The sequence below is a fragment of the Globicephala melas genome, chromosome 6 (genome assembly GCF_963455315.2).
Source record: "Globicephala melas chromosome 6, mGloMel1.2, whole genome shotgun sequence".
NCBI classification, from domain to species: Eukaryota; Metazoa; Chordata; class Mammalia; order Artiodactyla; family Delphinidae; genus Globicephala; species Globicephala melas.
Genome location: NC_083319.1, coordinates 21621625 through 21643368, shown reverse-complemented (window position 1 = coordinate 21643368; position 21744 = coordinate 21621625). Strand labels below are relative to the sequence as shown.

At 40.2% G+C, this 21744-nt stretch overlaps 1 protein-coding gene across 2 annotated transcripts in view; it reads left to right on the top strand.

The window, feature by feature from the left end:
* The window catches only part of HSDL2 (hydroxysteroid dehydrogenase like 2), a 120582-nt gene that overhangs the window by 66906 nt on the left and 31932 nt on the right, over window positions 1-21744 (top strand). For both annotated transcript variants that reach the window (XM_060300622.1, XM_060300620.2), the window contains 2 exons: window positions 14733-14927; window positions 16606-16677. In XM_060300622.1, coding sequence (XP_060156605.1) covers window positions 14733-14927; window positions 16606-16677 — 267 coding nt within the window. The remainder of the gene's footprint in view (window positions 1-14732; window positions 14928-16605; window positions 16678-21744) is intronic.

Below are 21744 nucleotides of genomic sequence, written 5' to 3'. Positions count from 1 at the left end.
ATCACTTTTTCATTTTATGTATTTAACAGAACCTTTGTTGCACTAACATCAGTACTCCAACATGTAAATTAGTGTGACCCCTTTCCAAGGAAACTCCTTAGGGGTCAAACTGGTGTGTCTCCTCCTAGGACAGTGCCCTCCATTCAGTGGTCACTTAGGTGTTTTTTGAATGAATGATAATTTTGGGTTCCCTTTGAAAGTATCTTCATATTCTTCATTATATTCCTTGAAACATACAGATTGCAGACTGGAATCTTTTCACTTATTTGAGGGTACAGGGGGTTTCTGAGAAGGTGACTGTTGAAACTTATGGCCTTGCTGTCCACCCTTTCCAATGACCAGGCAACTCCCCGGAGTGGAGCAGGTTGTTGGGGTGGCAGGCAGGCAGGACATGGAAGGAATGAGCAAGACATTGATTCTGTAAGAGGAGTAACTGAGAAGCTTGAAGGAGGTTATTCCCCTCTGGGCCAGAGGACAGAATGGGGCCAGTAGAGAGCATTGGAGGGAGAATTAATACTCAGAAGTTCCTGGAGAGAGCTCAGCCCATGGAGGATCTGAGGCCCTCACCTGGGTGATTCAACAGGTGAGAGAAGTAGTTCCTACCCTTAAGGCTGAACAGTGAGGAGACCAGGGAGAATTCTCCTTTAGGCCTCCAAATGGATTCAGTAATTGGTACATCTGCTGTATTACCCACCCGTGGGGCAGAGACCGCTCCACTTGCCCCTGCTGCCAAGGTTGCCGTTGTTTAAATTATCTAAGGGTGAATAGAGCGGTGAAAAGACAAAAAGTGCTGTGCAGCTAAGGCGATCCAATGTCCAGACACAGGAAGAATCAACAAACACTGCTGTCTGTTAGAAGAACACTTAATTCAGTATTTTTGCAAGTTATGATAGCCCTAGAGGTACTCTTGAACGGAACTGCCACATATAGCAGTGTGAACTGTACCCAGAGTTGTAGCTTAGAAACAAATGATGGATTTCTTTTTCTTCCTATCTGCTGTATACTAGGTGAGGAGATTTCCTCAGCTCCAGGCAGTAGTGAAAGACCTAATGGTCTATGGTATTGAAGCTGGGAGAACAAGGGGCTGTGGGTGAGAATTTATGGAGCCCTGGGGTATGTTGCTAATGCAACTCTTAGGAAAATTTAGCCGTTGCAGCCAGCTCTCTAGCCACTATCTTTCTTTTCTCATAAGAACTCCAGGAATTAAAAAAAAATTTTAAATGAAATATAGTTGATGTACAATATTATGTTAGTTGCAGGTGTACTGCATAGTGATTTGACATTTGCATACATTGTGAAATGCTCACCACGATAAGTCTAGTAACCATCTGTCTCCATACAAAGTTATTACAGTATTAGTGACCATATTCCTTATGCTGCATATTACATTCCTGTGGCTTAGTTATTTTATAACTGGAGGTTGTACCTCTTAATCCCTTTCATGTAGTTTTCCCCACCCTTCACCCCACTCTCCTCTGGCAACCACCTGTTTGTTCTCTGTATCTATCAGTCTGTTTTCATTTTGTTTTGTTTGTTTATTTTGTTTTTCAGATTCCACATATAAGTGAGATCATATGATATTTGTCTTTGTCTGACATTTCACTTAGCATAATAGTCTCTAGATCCATCCATGTCACAAATGGCAAGATTTAATTTATTTAATGGCTGAGTAATGTTCCATTTTGTGTGTGTGTGTGGGTGTGTGTGTGTGGGGGTGTGTGTGTGTATCACCACATCTTCTTTATCCATTTATCCATCAATGGACATTTAGGTTGCTTCCATATCTGGGTTATTGTCAATAATGCTGCAGTGAACATTGGTGTGCATATATATTTTTGAATTAGTGTTTTTGTTTTCTTTGGGTAAATACCCAGAAGTGAAATTACTGGATCATATGGTAGTTCTATTTTTAATTTTTTAAGGAGGAATCAATTTTTTAAAATTCCATCTGAAGTTTGACTAAGATTCTTTATGCCCTGACCTACTGTGGGATCAGAACCATGATTTATTGCTTCTTCGTTTCCCTTATGTTACTGTAGCAGACACAATTCTTTTAAGATTTTCTGGAGAGTGATATTCATTGCAGTGAGGCAAAGATGAGAGTGAAAAAACTGCTTCTACAATACTTTTCAAACTACATGTCAAGACTCATTGGTGAGTCATGAAATCAATTTAGTGAGGCACGAAATCAATTTAGTGGATTGTGAAATCTACTAGGTAGCAGCCAGAATTCTGTTGTTGTTTCATTTTATTTCTAATTGAATAAAATAGAAAATATTAGAGAGCATTGCATATAGTAAGAGGCAATGTTGTTTCATAAACTTTTTTCATATATAAATGTCATATATAAGTGAAATAGGTATATGTTTGTGAGTGTATATGTGTAGGTATTATGTGTTTTTAGTCATGCTGATAAAAAGTGTTACTTGTGAATCACAGTAAAAAAGTTTAAAAGCTCACACTTTATTGTGCCTCTTTTTTTTCAATTTCTTTTCCTTCTCTCATCCTTTCTCAACCTCCTCCCCCTGCCTTAATCATTGCTGTTACCAGAGTTGATAGATAGTGAGAGTCAGGCAGTTAGAAAGGGAGGTCTCTGAGATAAAGTCTGAGCATAGTGTTTCCCTCTTGGTACCTCTATTATGTTACTTGACGCTTTATATTCATTCATCTTCCAAACATTTTTATATGCCAGGCACAGTTCTCTGTGCTATTTATTCATTATGTACTCAACAGATAATTTATTAAGTATCTACTATGCACAAGGTACCTGGGGGTACGAAGATGAATGTGATGCAGTCCTTACCTTCAGAGAGTTTACCTCTCAATGCGAGAGATGAAAGAGTTTGTTGCCATCATTTACACTTTGTCCTTCTTTCCTTGCCTCCACTCCTCTAATCTTTAGGTCTTTGGGATTCTGGGGTAACAAAGTGAGAAGAAGCCTGGTCTAATGCTAAAAATTTGAGATTTTATTCATCGGCAGATATTTGCTGGACACCTATTATGTGCTAAGCTCTGTTCTAGTTGCTTAAGGTACATCAGAGAACAAACTGGACAAGAATATGTGCCATTATGGAACTTATAGTATAATTGGGAGAGACACAACAGACATTTAACTTAATGAATAACAAACTATGTAATATGCTAGAAGGTGATAATACTATGGAAAAAGTAGAAGAAGGTAAGGGAGATTAGAAGGCTCAGGTGTTAGGGCGGATAAGTTGCAATTTTAAATAGGGTAGAAAGGTTTAGCCTTTTTGAGGTGACATTTGAGTGTAGAAGTCTTCAAGTAAGGAGGTGATGGAGTTCACCTTGGGGGTGTGTTAGTCAATGGGGTATTTGAGGGAAAAGCATTGAAGACAGAAGACATAGGCCCTTGAAAGGTCCTCTGAGGTGAGCCTGCTTGGCAATGATGAAAGAGCAGGCAGAAGGCCAGTGTGGCTGGAGTGAGGGGAGAGTGGTAGGAAGTGAGGAGATGATGCTTATGAGGAAATGGTCAGATGTTGTAAGGGTCTTGCCAAGACTTGGGTTTTTACTCTATGAGTGAAATGAGGAGCTTTTGCAAGGTTTTGAGCAGAGGAGGGGCCTGATTCTTTTAAATTTGTAAAAGAATCTCTCTGGCTGCTCTGCTGAGAATAGATTCTCATAGGGCAAAAGGAGAAATAGGGAGACCAGTTTAGAGGCTATTGGAGTAACCTAGGCACAGATATTAGTAGCTGTGACCAGGGTGATAGCAGAGGCAGAAAGTGGTCAGATTCTGATATTTTTTGCAGTTAGTACCAACAAGATGTGCTGATGGATTAGATATAGGATATAAGACAAAAAGAAGAGCCAAGGATGACTCCAAAATTACTTTGGCTTTAGTAACTGGAATAATGGAGTTGCCATCAACTGAGATGAGGGAATGCTACAGACAAGGGAGGTTGGGGAACAAATTCAGTTTGGGGTATTGTGATTGAGCATCCAAGTGGAGATGGTCAGTAAGCACTTGGGTTTGGAAGTCTGGGGGTCATGAGGGAGGTCCAGGCTGGAGATGGAATTTGTGGATTTTCAGCATATAGATGGCATATAGAGTCACAAGGCTAGATGATGTCAGCTAGAGAGTGAATAGAAGAAGAGAAAGTATCATTGGCAATTGCAATGTTAAGAGGTTGGGAAGAAGAGGAAAAAATCCACATAGGAGAGTAAGGTAGGAAGAAAATCAAAGAGTATGATGTCCTGAAAGCCAGTTGGAGAAAGTGTTTCAAGGAAGAAGAGAAGTGATCGGTTGTGTCAAATGCCGCTCATAGCTCTTACAAGATGGGGACTGACCACTAGATTTAGTAATCTGGACATCTCCTTCATAGCACTTACAACATTTGAAATTAAATTGCTGATTTTATAACTATAATTGTTTAATGTCTTCTTTTGGGGGGCTGTGTCGGGTCTTCATTGTGGCATGCAGGATCTTCACTGCGGCATACTGGATCTTCGTTGAGGCATGCGGGATCTTCGTTGAGGCATGAGGGATCTTTCGTTGCGGTGCGTGGGCTTCTCTCTAGTTGTGGCGTGTGGCCTTCTCTCTAGCTGCGGCGTGCGGGCTTCTCTCTAGCTGTGGCGTGTGGGTTTTCTCTCTCTGGTTGTGGTGCGGGCTCCGTAGCGTGTGGGCCCTGTAGTTTGTGGCATGCAGGCTCTTTTGTTGAGGCGCATGAGCTCAGTAGTTGTGGTGTGTGGGCCTAGTTGCCCCGCAGCATGTGGGATCTTATTTCCCTGACCAGGGATCGAACCCGCGTCCCCTGCATTGGAAGGCAGATTCTTCAGCACTGGACCACCAGGGAAGTCCCTGTTTAATGTCTTTCTTGCTAGAAAAGCTTCTTGAAGGTAGAGACAGTATCTGTTTTGTTCATTTTATTATAGTCATTGTAGACATTAAATAAGTATTTTATGAATGAATGAAAGTGCAGTATGATTTCCTTCTACCTAGGTCCAAGATAGGCATTCTGAACAAAGCTTATATAAGGAAGGGGGAGAACATTGTATGACAGGGAACGTGGAGGACAGTATCAGGATTGGAAGAAGAAATCAGCTCACTGCTGAGACTTGCTTTAGCTTAGAGATGTTCATTTTAGATTGACTAGACATCTTGGAACCATTGGTATCATTTGGGTCCTAGATTTGTATAGCATAGTGAATTCAGTTGACGGTCATGTTCCATATGATACACGGCATAATGAATTATGTACAGGATACTTTTAAAACGTAACAAGAGGGCCATGTATTTCAGATGAAAGGTTAGGAAAGGTTGTTTTCTAATGGAACAATTGAAATGAGACCACAAGAGAATATTGGAGTTAGCAAGAAGGAGACTGGGCAAGGCATTCCTGGCGGAGCGAACAAAAAAGGCTGCAGTATGGGACAATACCATGTGTTTGGTGGAACTACAAGGGGTTTAATATACTGTACCCATGATGGGGTGTGGGCTATTTATTTCCCTCTGAACTTGAGGATCTGCAAATGGGTTCATATTGGCCTGAATGTTGGCGGGGGGTATGAGGTTGTGGGGAAGATGGACAAACTAAGCCCAAGGGGCTTGATTGCCGAGTTTGGGAGCTTGAATTTATTCAGCGGAGAGCCACTTTAGAATTTTAGAAGCAGGAGAACAGTAAGAAGAAGAAGGAAAAGAGGAGCGGTGGTTTGTTGATGAGGTTTAGGAAGTTTAATTTGGCATCTGAATATAGGATGACTTGTAAGTTTGTGGAAAGAGGAGGCAGGAAACCTAGCTAGAATATTGCATTATTCATGATGGAGGCAATGAGAATGGATTTGAGACGGTGTTCATGCTCCTGGCTGTCTGGGAGGCCTCTAAAAGAACACATGTCTTCTTTCTGGACTGAGTAGAGTGGTTCTTTCTTTATGCTTGCTGGAACCAGAAGCAATCTCCCAACATTACTGCCCTTCCAGGAAGAGGAGATTTATTGCACTTAATGAAATGAGTACGGTGTGACATATATTATCTACAATCAAAACAGTGTCCTGGTCCACACTTTTCGTCCTCCCTGGCTCGGTGTTCCTTCTCTACACTGGCTACGTTACCCCTTCTGGGTCTAGAACTTTCAAGCCAGTGAATTCAACACATCCAGAAAACGGACTAGAAAGCATGCCTTTAGTAGTTCCACACCATGAGGATCTCAAGCACCCGACTATGTCACCTTCAAAACTATAATTTTCTCATTTTACAAAACCCATTTCATAGTTTCTGCTGACGTGGAGGGTGGGGAGGGGAGGAGGGATGAGGGCTGCTATTGAAAATGCCTGCTGCGTCTTGCGTCTGGATTGGTCAGAACAAGTGTGGTAGAAGAGGAAAGTCCACTTTCGTTTTTAAATATTTATTTATTTGGCTGTGTTGGGTCTTAGTAGCTGCACACGGGATCTTCATTACCACGTGCGGGATCCTCATTGCAACATGTGGGATATTTTTTTAGTTGCGGCATGCGGGACCTTTAGTTGCAGCATGTGGGATCTAGTTCCCTGACCAGGGATTGAACCCAGGCCCCCTGCACTGGGAGTGTGGAGTCTTAGCCACTGGACCACCAGGGAAGTCCCAAAGGTCCACTTTTGGATAGGTTTCATGTGAGCTGGGGTGGGGAGTCTGGAACTGGTGGCTCCTGAACTTGGCAATGGCAGTGGAGAGGAAGATAACAAAAGCATCACAGAATAGCTGCAGTCCTCTGTCACCTGGACCACATTACATGTAGACGTGGGAACTCAGCTAACCAGGGAGGTCAAGGTGACAGGGTGGCAGCTGGCCTCTCTTGGTACTAGAAACCAAAACTGGTTTCTGTTTTTCAAGGGACCTACTTACCAACAAGGTTAAGCAGTTTATACCGTATTTCACTGATTCTGAGATGCCCATGTTTTCACATTTTTACATCTTTGATATCAGGTCACTCTTACAGTTGATGATATATTGTAGTTTAATTGGCAGGGTTTTTTTCCTCATTGGTACACTGTTTTCTTTTTTAATTAATTAATTTATTTAGGCTGCGTGGGATCTTTGTTGCTGCGCGCAGGCTTTCTCTAGTTGTGGCGAGCGGGGGCTACTCTTCATTGCGGTGCACAGGCTTCTCATCGCAGTGGCTTCTCTCGTTGCGGAGCACGGGCTCTACGCGCATGGGTTTCAGTAGTTGCAGCACATGGTCTCAGTAGTTGTGGCTCATGGGCTCTAGAGCGCAGGCTCAGTAGTTATGGGTGCATGGGCTTAGTTGCTCCGCGGCATGTGGGATCTTCCCGGACCAGGGGTCGAAACCATGTCCCCTGCATTGGCAGGCGGATTCTTAACCAGTGTGCCACCAGGGAAGTCCCTGTCAGTGGTACACTTTATAATCAGTGGTATCTTCGGTTCAGTGTGTACATACAAGAATGTACGTGTGGGGGCTTCCCTGCTGGCGCAGAGGTTAGGAATCTGCCTGCCAATGCAGGGGACACGGGTTCGAGCCCTGGTCCAGGAAGATCCCATGTGCCGCAGAGCAACTAAACCTGTGCGCCACAACTACTGAGCCTGCACTCTCTAGAGACTGCGAGCCACAACTACTGAGCCCGCGTGCTACAAGTACTGAAGCCTGCGCGCCTAGGGCCTGTGCTCCACAGCAAGAGAAGCCACCGCAATGAGAAGCCCGCACACCACAATGAAGAGTAGCCCCATCTTGCCGCAACTAGAGAAAGCCCGCATGCAGCAACAAAGACCCAACACAGACAAAAATAAATAAATAAATAAAATAAATTTATTAAAAAAAAAAAAAGAGTGTACGTTTGTGTGTGGGTACAGAGAACAGAGTAGTGGGTACCGGAGGGGAAAGGGAGGAGGAGGGTGAAGTAAGTAAAGAGGATCAACTATATGGTGATGAATGGAAAGTAAACTTAATGGTGAGCATACTATAGTGTATACAGAAGTCCAAATAAAATGTTAAACACATGGAACGTCTATAATTTTTTAAAATTTATTTATTTTTATTTTTTGACTGCGTCTGGTCTTAGATGCGGCATGTGGGATCTTCGTTGAGGCATACGGGATCTTTTTCATTACAGTGGGACACCAGGAAGTCCCAAAACATCTATAATATAATAAACAAATTTATTTAAGATGTTATGGAAAAACCCGAACGAACCTTTTGGCCAACCCAGTAAATTTTTTAAAAGATATTTTGAAAAGTCTGGGAATGAATGGCAGTAATAGTGGCACAACATTGTGAATGTACTTAATGCTAAAGAACTGTACACTTAAAAATCGTTAATCTGGGACTTCCCTGGTGGTCTAGTGGTAAAGAATCTGCCTTCCAGTGCAGGGGATGCGGGTTCGGTCCCTGCTCAGGAAACTAAGATCCCACATGCCACAGGGCAGCTAAGCCCGTGCGCCACAACTATTGAGCCTGCACGCCTCACCTACAGAGCCCATGCGCTCTGGAGCCTGCGTGCCACAATGAGAGAGAGAAAACCCGCATGCCACAACTAGACAGAAGCCTGCACACCACAAGTAGAGAGAACCCTGCACACAGCAAGTGGAGAGAAGCCCGCACACCGCAACGCAAGATCCCGCGTGCCACAACAAAGATCCAACACAAGCAAAAATTAAAAAAAAAAAAAAAAATCAATTAAAAACAAAACTCTTGGCTAGTTAAGCCAAATGTTTTAACAAAAAGGTTAACCTGAAAGAAAACCAATAAAATGCACCCAAGTCATCAAAAAGAATGGTTAAAATGTATATACATGTGGTAGAAAATGGTTAAAATACATACTTATCTCCACAATAAAATACTTAAAAAAAGAAAAGCGGAAATTATTTCTTGTGCTTAGAAAACATAAAGAAATTTATTCACATACTTTTCCAAATTTCCAATAAAACAAGCTGTAATCAGGGACTTCCGTGGTAGTCCAGTGGTTAAGACTTTGCCTTCCAATGCAGGGGGTGCAGGTTCAATCCCTGGTGGGGGAGCTAAGATCCCACATGCCTCATGGCCAAAAAAACAAAACATAAAACAGAAGCAATATTGTAACAAATTCAATAAAGACTTTAAAAAAATGTTCCTCATCAAAAACATCTTTAAAAAAAAAAAGCTGTAATCAGGAGAATCACTCAAAAGGTAACAGATACTTTTCCAATTATTTCTTAATAAGACTTAAGTTTTAGGGCTACTTTTAGGATTCTTGTGATCCGGGGTGTATTACAAATCTTGAATATATATATATTTTTTGCCAGAAATCATCAGGGAATTTGACTTGATTGATCATGTTGTTAATCTGTTTTTATTGTAAGTCTTATCGCCTGTTGGGTTGGCCTGTTCACATCGTAGAAACTTTGTTGAGAATAACTGTTTGGCTCATTTCCTGATTTGGGGGGTTTATTTGTGCCTTCTTTGTATTTTCCGTAGAAAGGTCATTAAAGTAACAGTAGGTTGTCTGGGAATACCATTCTTGTTCTTACATTGTGTGTGTGTATGGATGTACACACACGTACATGACATGTATATACTTACATGGCATATTCTTAATTAATAATTTTTAAGAATTTGCATGCCATTCATGTAGTCTACAGTGAGACTGGAGTGTGTATGTATACATATAGTCTCATTGTAGACCATACTGAAATATTTACAGAAAAATTCTGCAGTTTATGCGAGTAAGATGATAACTGAACTCAAAACTGTTGATTAACAAAGTATGCCCATTAGTCACATGGTGGCTAAGAGCCTGGCTCTGGAGTCAAGCAGCCACATGTTTGAATTCTAGCTCCTGTAACCTTGGACAAGTTACTTAACCCCTCTGTGCCTGAGTACTGTCATCTGTAAAATGAGGATAACAGTACGTACCTCATGGAATTCATTCAGATAATGTACGTAAAGTATGTAGCAGCATGCCCAGCACAGGACACACATAATAAATGTTAGCTATGTTTTTTGTGTTTTTTTGGCTGGGTTGGGTCTTCATTGCTGCGTGCGGGCTTTCTCTACTTGTGGCGAGCAGGGGCTACTCTTTGTCGCGGTGCGTGGGCTTCTCACTGTGGTGGCTTCTCTTTTTGCAGAGCACAAGCTCCAGGTGCACAGGCTTCAGTAGTTGTGGTTCGTGGGCTCTAGAGCGCAGGCTCAGTAGTTGTGGCACATGGGTGTACTTGCTCAGCAACATGTGGGATCTTCCCAGGCCAGGTCTCAAACCCATGTCCCCTGCATTGGCAGGTGGATTCTTTTTTTTTTTTTTAAACATCTTTATTGGAGTATAATTGCTTTAAAATGGTGTGTTAGTTTCTGCTTTATAACAAAGTGAAACAGTTATACATATGTTCCCATATCTCTTCCCTCTTGTGTCTCCCTCCCTCCCACCCTCCCTATCCCACCCCTCTAGGTGGTCACAAACCACCTAGCTGATCTCCCTGTGCTATGCGACTGCTTCCCACTAGCTATCTATTTTACATTTGGTAGTGTATATATGTCCATGCCTCTCTCTCGCTTTGTCACAGCTTACCCTTCCCCCTCCCCATATCCTCAAGTCCATTCTCTAGTAGTTCTGCGTCTTTATTCCCGTCTTGCCCCTAGGTTCTTCATGACCATTTTTTTTTGTGTTTCTAGATTCTATATATATGTGTTAGCATATGGTACTTGTTTTTGTCTTTCTGACTTACTTCACTCTGTATGACAGACTCTAGGTCCATCCACCTCACTACAAATATCTCAATTTCGTTTCTTTTTATGGCTGAGTAATATTCCATTGTATATATGTGCCACATCTTCTTTATCCATTCATCTGATGATGGACACTTAGGTTGCTTCCATGTCCTGTCTATTGTAAATAGAGCTGCAATGAACATTTTGGTACATGACTCTTTTTGAATTATGGTTTTCTTGGTATATGCCCAGTAGTGGGATTGCTGGGTCATATGGTAGTTCTATTTTTAGTTTTTTAAGGAACCTCCATACTGTTCTTCATAGTGGCTTTGTCAATTTACATTCCCACCAACAGTGCAAGAGGGTTCCCTTTTCTCCACACCCTCTCCAGCATTTATTGTTTCTAGATATTTTGGTGATGGCCATTCTGACTGGTGTGAGATGATATCTCATTGTAGTTTTGATTTGCATTTCTCTAATGATTAATGATGTTGAGCATTCTTTCATGTGTTTGTTGGCAATCTGTATATCTTCTTTGGAGAAATGTCTGTTTAGGTCTTCTGCCCATTTTTGGATTGCATTGTTTGTTTTTTTGTTATTGAGCTGCATGAGCTGCGTGTAAATCTTGGAGATTAATCCTTTTGTCAGTTGCTTCAGAAAGTAGGCATAGAGGGGACTTTCCTCAACATAATAAAGGCCATATATGACAAACCCACATCCAACATCATCCTCAATGGTGAGTAACTGAAACCATTTCCACTAAGATCAGGAACAAGACAAGGTTGCCCATTCTCACCACTATAATTCAACATAGTTTTGGAAGTTTTAGCCACAGCAATCAGAGAAGAAAAAGAAATAAAAGGAATCCAAATTGGAAAAGAAGAAGTGAAACTGTCACTGTTTGCAGATGACATGATACTCTACAAAGAGAATCCTAAAGATGCTACCAGAAAACTACTAGAGCTAATCAGTGAATTTGGTAAAGTAGCAGGATACAAAATTAATGCACAGAAATCTCTGACATTCCTATACACTAATGATGAAAAATCTGAAAGTGATATTAAGAAAACACTCCCATTTACCATTGCAACAAAAAGAATAAAATATCTAGGAATAAACCTACCTAAGGAGACAAAAGACCTATGTGCGAAAATTATAAGACACTGATGAAAGAAATTAAAGATGACACAAATAGATGGAGAGATATACCGTGTTCTTGGATTGGAAGAATCAACATTGTGAAAATGACTATACTACACAAAGCAATCTATAGATTCAGTGCAATTCCTATCAAACTACCAATGGCATTTTTTGCAGAACTAGAACAAAAAATCTTAAAATTTGTTTGGAGACACAAAAGACCCCAAGTAGACAAAGCAGTCTTGAGGGAAAAAAAACGGAGCTGGAGGAATCAGACTCCTGGACTTCAGACTATACTAGAAAGCTACAGTAATCAAGACAATATGGTACTGGCACAAAAACAGATATATAGACCAATGGAACAGGATAGAAAGCCCAGAGATAAACCCACGCACTCATGGTCACCTTATCTTTGATAAAGGAGGCAAGAATATACAGTGGAGAAAAGACAGCCTCTTCAATAAGTGGTGCTGGGAAAACTGGACAGGTACATGTAAAAGTATGAAATTAGATCACTCCCTAACACCATACACAAAAATAAGCTCAAAATGGATTCAAGATCTAAATGTAAGGCCAGACACTATCAAACTCTTAGAGGAAAACATAGGCAGAACACTCTATGACATAAATCACAGCAAGATCCTTTTTGACCCACCTCCTAGAGAAATGGAGATAAAAATAAACAAATGGGACCTAATGAAACTTCAAAGCTTTTGCACAGCAAAGGAAACCATAAACAAGACCAAAAGACAACCCTCAGAATGGCAGGTGGATTCTTAACCACTGTGCCACCAGGGAAGTCCCTGCTATTTTTTATTAATAAGCTACCACGTTAAGAGTGAGGCCAGAGCTCTTGCGCTATTGGTAAAGTAAAAAAAATTATTCCTAGTAAAGGAATTTTAGTTACAATATGGAGAAGTATCTTCTATTTAAATGCTATTAGGAAATTCCCCAAGTTAATGTGCACTCTTTGAAAGAGCGATGTGTGCTAGGATGTAATTGCTGTGAATGTAGGGACTTTTTGTCTGTTTTGTCCACTCATCTGCTCCAATACCTCCAAGAGTGCCTCCTTTTTTTGTAAGGCTCAATAACTATTTGTTGAATGAGTGAAAAGGGTCAGTGGCTCTTAAAAGCTATATACTTTTCATCTTGTGGACTGAAATGTGTAAGTTATTCCAGTATGTAATGATTTCAGGATGGTTTAATAGTGGAATGGAGAGTTTATCTAAATTACTAGAAACTCTGACACCTAAAGTACATTTAAACAAATTGACTTTCATTGCTTTAAATGTAAGCTAAAATACATATGTAAATTGAGTTGTTACTATTTACAACTTTGACAATGTGTAATTAATAATGTATTAATGGTAGAGTTTCAAGTTACTTCATAAAAAACATGTAATTTAAAAATTAGGGGCTTCCCTGGTGGTGCAGTGGTTAAGAATCTGCCTGCCAGTGCAGGGGACACGGGTTCGATCCCAGGTCCGGGAAGATCCCACATGCTGCGGAGCAACTAAGTCTGTGCACCACAACTACTGAGCCTGTGCTCTAGAGCCCGTGAGCCACAACTACTGAGCCCGTGTGCCACAACTACTGAAGCTGGCTCGCCTGGAGCCTGTGCTCCTCAACAAGAGAAGCCACCACAGTGAGAAGCCCACGCACCACAATGAAGAGTAGCCCCTGCTGGCTGCAACCAGAGAAAGCCCGTGTGCAGCAACAAAGACCCAATACAGCCAAAAATAAATAAATAAATAAATAAAATTAAAATTTATATGCACTGAAAACAGTGGGAATTATATGCAAATATTGATAGTAATTATCTGGGCTTCCCTGGTGGTGCAGTGGTTAAGAATCCATCTGCCAATGCAGGGAACATGGGTTCGGTCCCTGGCCCTGGAAGATCCCACATGCCACGGAGCAGCTAAGCCTGTGAGCCACAACTACTGAGCCTGTGCTCTAGAGACTGCATGCCACAACTACTGAAGCCCGGCGCTTAGAGCCGGTGTTCTGCAACAAGAGAAGCCATGACAATGAGAAGCCCATGCACCGCAATGAAGAGTAGCCCCCGCTCACCGCAACTAGAGAAAGCTCACACACAGCAACGAAGACCCAACACAGCCAAAACTAAAACCAAATAAGTAAATTTATTTAAAAAATAGTAATTATCTCTGGGCAGGGGGATTATAGATAATTTAAAAATTCTTCCTTGGGACTTCCCTGGCGGTCCAGTGGTTAAGACTCCACGCTTCCACTGGAGGGGGTACAGGTTCGATCCCTGGTCGGGGAACTGAGATCTGGCATGCCACAGTGTGTGGCCAAAAACAAAATTTCTTCCTTTTAATTTTCTTTATTTTCTAGTATTTCCTAAATGAAAGTAGTATCTGAACTTAAAAGGGACCCCCAAGTCCAGCCATTATCTGTTGAATGTTTATGGTATATTTGTCATTGTTTTAGGAGCTAGGGATACAGTGATGAACAAGAAAAGCAGAGTCTCTATATTCTAGTAGAGGAAAAAGAGAAAATAAGCTTAGGAAAGGAGCTCCATATTTTAGAAACAAGAAACTGAGGCCGAAAGATGTTAAAGTAGCTTGCCGAAAGTCACCGCATAGTTGGCTTAAAAATGTCAGTCACCTGGTTTACAGCTCAGTGCTCTTGCTTACTCCTCACTGGCTTTCTTGTCTCTCAAGAATGGTATGCAAATTCTTTGAGCATTCTTAGTCAGAAATCTAATTGAATTTTGCCATAGTCTCATGAAGGAGTACTGTATAAGGCAGTGTTGTGTAGAGCAAGGAATATGTGTTGTCTACCCAGTTACGTCAGTAAAACATTTGGCAAATCCTTTAAGCTCTCTGGACCTTTTTCTCATCACCTGAGTTATAAAGAGATTATTTGTCTTGCTTGTTACTCCCATAGTCCTATTACTTGATTTAGAGTTACATATGTGTATGTTTGTTTTCTCTACAGCCATATACACTGCTGCTATGGATATGCTGGGAGGATCTGGTATTGAAAGCCAATGTAGAAAAGTTGATATCATGGCAGATGCTGCATATTGCATTTTCAAAAAGCCAAAAAGTTTTACTGGCAACTTTATTATTGATGAAAATATCTTAAAAGAAGAAGGAATAAAAAATTTTGATGTCTATGCCGTTACACCAGGTAATGCATATAGTTTTCAAAAGTAGTGATGTGTTTTTCCACATTTTCTGCAGTGGACATACATCTGTTTTGTGTGCATGTTTATGTGATTATAAAATTAATATGCTCTTTTAAAAGCTGTGCTCCTAGTGAAAGGAAAAACCCAGACCAACACAACTGGAAAAACAGAGAAAGGGAAAATAGAAGTGAGTTGAAGGCTTTTTAAGTGATGCACAGATAGAGAAGGTCACATCAGCTTCTAACCATTTCCAAATCTTGAAACCAAAAATGCAAATTAGTTTTCAAAGTTGGCCTTAAAATCACACAGTAAAAATTTTCTTCAAGGATATGGTAACATATGATACAGTGGTGAGTTTTTTACAAAAACTTTTTAAGATTATGGGCTTTCCAAATGTTGTCTCTTAAGTGCAGTCTGAGAGTAACTTCATGATGAATGGTGAAGGTGAATGAACAGGGTCTACCCCATGTACAAGGGGGTATTTGAGAAGATCTCAGAAGGCCCCTTGTTCAAAAATAATTCTTACCGTTGTAACTGTAGGTGAGGATGGTGATGATAATGCATTTTTAATTTATGTATAAAGTATACTATATAATAGACAATATAGCCCCAAATGGGAGTTGTATTTATTTGTGCAAAAGTGTATTTTAAATATTATTCATTAGGTTGAGCTTCTAGGTGACAGAAACCACGTTTCTATTTGTATCATCCCTGTCTCTTCAGTTTGAACTGAATTGAATTAAATAGCTCTTTGCAGTTTTAAAAAACACCTTTATATACAGTATCTGTTTAGCCTTCATAGCAATCCTGTGAGGGAAGCAATATTGTATAGTGATTAGGAACAAGTGGAGTTTGGGAGGAGATAACCCAGTTCCCATTTCTGCTCAGCTGCTCACTAGCTGGGCGGCCTTAGGCATGTCACCTGTTTTCTCTGAGCCTCACTTTCCTTTTTGGTTAAAATAAGGGAAAGATAATTTCTACACAGGATTTGTGTAAGAACTAAATGCAATAAAGTATATAATGTGCTGGGCACGGTACCTGGCTTACGGTACAATCATAGTACTCAGTAATTATCACTTTAGGTTTTAAAGACACAATGGCACTATGCACAAAATTTTAAATTTGGTTTAAATTAAAAATCCTATCGAGTGTTGAGAACTTAATATGAATATGGAATTATGATTAAGTGTTAGGATATAACAAAGACTGGTGCATTCCTGCCCTCCAGTTTTTTTAATCTTCTGAGAGGGGAAGACAGACACACATTGACAGAGATGGGAAACAAGTTCTTCTTAATGAGGAACCACCTTCTCTCTGGGGCGCCAGGTAGGAGATGAGTCCAGAGCATTTTGGAGGGATGTAGCACAGAAGGGTTGCATGGATAGGTGAGAACGGGCAAAAGCTCTTGGGAGAGCAGTTAAGGGCTTAACATAATAGGCAACTCTTTGGTTGGATCTTAAAGATGAAATTTGTTGAAGGAGAGGAGGATAACTGGATTACAGGAAAAGTGTTTTAGCTTAATGAAGGTCAGATAGTTTGACACTTCTCATGGGAGTCTTTTCCACAGCACCAGAATGATCAATAAAATAAAAACATGTAACGTTTATTAAACAGGTGTTAAAATCTTAATATACTGAAGTTGTTACCTTAACCTAATTATTTTTGGGGTCAATTTTTCAGGCCATCCTTTGTTACCAGATTTCTTCCTGGATGAACAGCCAGTTACAGTTACCAAGGAACCAGCAACACATGGTAAGACGTAGACCATATTTTCTGTAGGAAAATAAAGTTACTAACTTATGTATTTCTTCCAGATGTAGAATTGAACATTTCCGCCTTCTGCTTTTAAGCTTTTTCTTCTTTTCTTTTTTTTTTTTTGCATGTGCCATGAGGCTTGTGGGATCTTAGTTCCCTGACCAGGAATAGAACCTGGGCCCCTGGCAGTGGAAGTGCTGAGTCCTAACCACTGGACTGCCAGGGAATTCCCTATTTTGTAATTTAAACTAGACAAGTAATGTCTTAGTTAATTCTAGCAAAGAAGGTTGTCTTTTCCTTCTACCAGTAAGAAGTTTTTGATATATTCTTTTCATTTGATTTAAAAAAAAGTTGTCTTTAAAATACACCTTTTTAAAGGTTTTATTTCTTTTCCTTGGCATTGTTTTTAGGTGTTTTGTGTTGATACTTTATTTTGAGGAAAAATGTGTCACATCAAAATACATCTTACACCATTCTCAGAGTTTGTGCAGTGTGACTACTTTATGGGAGAAATTATCTGCAAAGGAAGTTTGGGTTTTGCTTTGTTTTGTTTTTTGCGGTACGTGGGCCTCTCACCGCTGTGGCCTCTCCCGTTGCGGAGCACAGGCTTCGGACGTGCAGGCTCAGCGGCCGTGGCTCACGGGCCCAGCCGCTCTGCGGCATGTGGGATCTTCCCGGACCGGGGCATGAACCCATGTCCCCTGCATCGGCAGGCAGACTCCCAACCACTGCGCCAACAGGGAAGCCCTGTTTTGTTTTTGTAGTTTAGAAACAATAGCTTTCTTGAATTGGTCCAGAGTTTACATTTTAATCTTTGTGTTCTGGCATGATGCCACTAACTTACTGAAAGATGTCAGAAGAAACACTCTTCAGTGAAACCCCATGAGAAGAATTTCTCTCATGGTTTATTTTTTTTGGCTGCACTGATCCTAGTTCCCCTGCCAGGGATCGAACCCATGCCCCCCACAGTGAGAGTGCAGTGTCTTAACTGCTGGACCGCCAGGGAAGACCTCTCTCATGGTTTATTAACAAGAATAGCAGTGCTTCTTCTGGGACCTTACATTATTTTTACATTATAGACTCTGTGAATCTCCTTAGTGACCATAGTTTCTTTAGGTGGAGGCTAGAAAGTTTAGGAAAACATTTCTTCTGTACCTTTAGGAAACCTATAGAACCTTACCATAATGCATTTCGGTGACAAACTTTACTTCTAGCTTAATCTCATCTTTTCTATCTTTATCTTCTCTTTGTCCGAATTTTTGGAGGCAATTTCAAAAAATTAAATAATAAAAAAGGCAACTTTTCTTTTGTATTATAATTTGGAAAATATAGAAGGGAAAACGGTCACTCATAATCCCATCACCTAGAGATAACTCCTTATAAAATTTAAATTTTAAAAAAATTTAAAAATTAGATCTTTGACTTGGTTGCCACATGGATATATCAGAGTATTAAAACAAGGCTGTCAATCTTTTCCTCAAAAGGCCTCATACAGAATGGCAGAAGTTAGTTAGAGAGCTTATCAAAGTCTAGAAGAGTCTATCTTCAAGATAGGCAAGTCCGAAATCCAGATTTTTGCCCAGTACCCTAAGATTGGATCTGTGTTTTAGAGGAAGATGCGTATAAACTAAGCTTATTTAAATACCAAGTTTAAATAACGAGAACCACTTATCAATCACATACATTCATGTTGTTTTTCAACAAATATTTATTGGGCACCTACCATATGGCAAACACTGTGCTAAGTACTTTGGATGCATTGTCTCATTTAATACTTACAATCCTACAAGGCAGGTATCATTGTCCTCATTTTACATTGGAGATCACAGAGCTGGCAGGTGGCAGAGCCAGAATTTAAATTCGTATTTTTCTGCTTCTAAAGTGCATATCCTTAACCAGTAAACTTAATTTCCTAACTCCTGAATACTTGAAGTATTAGCATATCTTCCCCCCAGTAATCCAATTTATTTTATAATGAGGAGTTGCCATCTCACGGACTAAACATGGAGTTGCTGTGAGCAGCTCGTTCTCTCCCTCTGGGCATAATGACATAGAGAACAGAATCATAGTCAGAAGATTGTTTCATGACCATGGACTCAGAATAAGATGGGTTAGATAAGCAGAATGTAAGATAAATGTTTACTGACATCAGGCTTTGATAGGAGTGATTTTTGTCTTTGGGATCAGAATATGTCAGGTGCATTGACTGCAATCCCTATATCCATCTCTGCAGGCGGGATGCCTTCATCTTTGAGGTCAGAATTCTCAAATTCCTTTGGCTAAAGCCTCTCTTCCCTGTACAAAAAATTAAGTGGAGAAGTGATGTTTCAGTCAACTGCAATTCTACTTGACATTTTCTGTAGATACATTAATATAGTCATATACGTAGTAGCTCAGTATTTCTGGCCTGAGATCTAACTTAGCTCTTTCAGGTGACTTTTAACATCCATATCCAGATCTATTGTATGTTGATTTCACAGTGTCTCTCCCAGAGGTCAGTGTGTATCCCTCATTTCCAAAGGGGGAGGAAAATATTGACAGCCTTGTACTTTTTCTGGTATTTGTGCTTTGTGTATTTATTTTGTATAACATATATGTAATTATTATTTTTTTCAATGAATTTATTTATTTATTTATTTATGGCTGTGTTGGGTCTTCATTGCTGTGCACTGGCTTTCTCTCGTTGCGGTGAGCGGGGGTTACTCTTCGTTGCAGTGTGCGGGCTTCTCATTGTGGTGGCTTCTCTTGTTGCAGAGTATGGACTTTAGGCCCGCGGGCTCAGTAGTTGTGGTTTGCAGGCTCTAGAGCGCAGGCTCAGAAGTTGTGGTGCACGGGCTTAGTTGCTCTTTGGCATGTGGGATCTTCCCGGACCAGGGCTCAAACCCATGTCTCCTGCATTGGCAGGCAGATTCTTCACCACTGGGCCACCAGGGAAGCCCTCTTCATTGATTTTTCCTGCCCATTGCAACACAGGGAGTTCACTCAGTCTTTTTTTCAACCTCCAGTTTATTTTTTCTTCTTTTCTTTAGTTATAGTTTTAATTGCTTCTATTCCAGTTTTTCTGGATTCCCCTCAGAAACACTTAGTCTGGCTACCCTGTCCCTTTCCCCTGTAGTTTTCACTATCCTTTGTTACTATTTCCATACTTTTGTTCTTTTCTTCTGCATTCTGAGAGACCTTTTCAAGTTTGTACTCTGTATTACTGATAAGATTTTAGGCACATTCATCTCTCTTCCATATTGCTCCTAATGTTTATTTTAATTCTGCTATTATACTTTTTGTTTGTCATGTTTCCCATTTCCTTTTTCATTTTATTTTATTGTTTTTTCATCTCAGCCAGTTATATATGACTTTCTGCCCTTGTTTTATATTAGTTTTCATGTGAAGGAGTTCTTGTGACATTTCTTAATCATAGTTTTGGGGGTCAGAATGTCTCTGGTTTATGATTCTCTGGCCAGGGTGTCCATGGCTCAGGAGCCTGTTAATTCATCTTGCTCTGAGTTTGTACAGTAATGATGCAATCTACAGCAGCAGTTTTAGTACATCAATGATGTTATCGACAGCAGTTTTAGTCATCTGACTCTGGTTGATTAGTGTTCAATTAGCATAGGATTGAGGTCAGACTGGACAACAAAGGCGCTAAGGTCAGAAGAGACAAGCAACGGAATAAAGTTTTGGGGCTTCCCTGGTGGCACAGTGGTTAAGAATCTGCCTGCCACCTCAACACATAAGGCAAATACTAACAGCCATAAAGGGGAAATCGACAGTAACACCTTCATAGGAGGGGACTTTAACACCCCACTTTCACCAATGGACAGATCATCCAAAATGAAAATAAATAAGGAAACACAAGCTTTAATGATACATTAAACAAGATGGACTTAATTGATATTTATAGGACATTCAATCCCAAAACAACAGAATACCCATTATTGTCAAGTGATCATGGAACAGTCTCCAGGATAGATCATATCTTGGGTCACAAGTCAAGCCTTGGTAAATTTAAGAAAATTGAAATTGTATCAAGTATCTTTTGCAACCACAACGCTATGAGACTAGATATCAATTACAGGAAAAGATCTGTAAAAAATACAAACACATGGAGGCTAAACAATACACTACTTAATAACGAAGTGATCACAGAAGAAATCAAAGAGGAAATCAAAAAATACCTAGAAACAAATGACAATGGAGACACAACGACCCAAAACCTATGGGATGCAGCAAAAGCAGTTCTAAGAGGGAAGTTTATAGCAATACAATCCTACCTCAAGAAACAGGAAACATCTCGAATAAACAACCTAACCTTGCACCTAAAGCAATTAGAGAAAGAAGAACAAAAAAACCCCAAAGTTAGCAGAAGGAAAGAAATCATAAAGATCAGATCAGAAATAAATGAAAAAGAAATGAAGGAAACGATAGCAAAGATCAATAAAACTAAAAGGTGCTTCTTTGAGAAGATAAACAAAATCGATAAACCATTAGCCACACTCATCAAGGAAAAAAGGGAGAAGACTCAAATCAATAGAATTAAAAATGAAAAAGGAGAAGTAACAACTGACACTGCAGAAATACAAAAGATCATGAGAGATTACTACAAGCAACTCTATGCCAATAAAATGGACAACCTGGAAGAAATGGACAAATTCTTAGAAATGCACAACCTGCCAAGACTGAACCAGGAAGAAATAGAAAATATGAACAGACCAATCACAAGCACTGAAATTGGGACTGTGATTAAAAATCTTCCAACAAACAAAAGCCCAGGACCAGATGGCTTCACAGGCGAATTCTATCAAACATTTAGAGAAGAGCTAACACCTATCCTTCTCAAACTCTTCCAAAATATAGCAGAGGGAGGAACACTCCTAAACTCATTCTACGAGGCCACCATCACCCTGATACCAAAACCAGACAAAGATGTCACAAAGAAAAAAAACTACAGGCCAGTATCACTGATGAACATAGATGCAAAAATCCTCAACAAAATACTAGCAAACAGAATCCACAGCACATTAAAAGGATCATACACCAGGATCAAGTGGGGTTTATTCCAGGAATGCA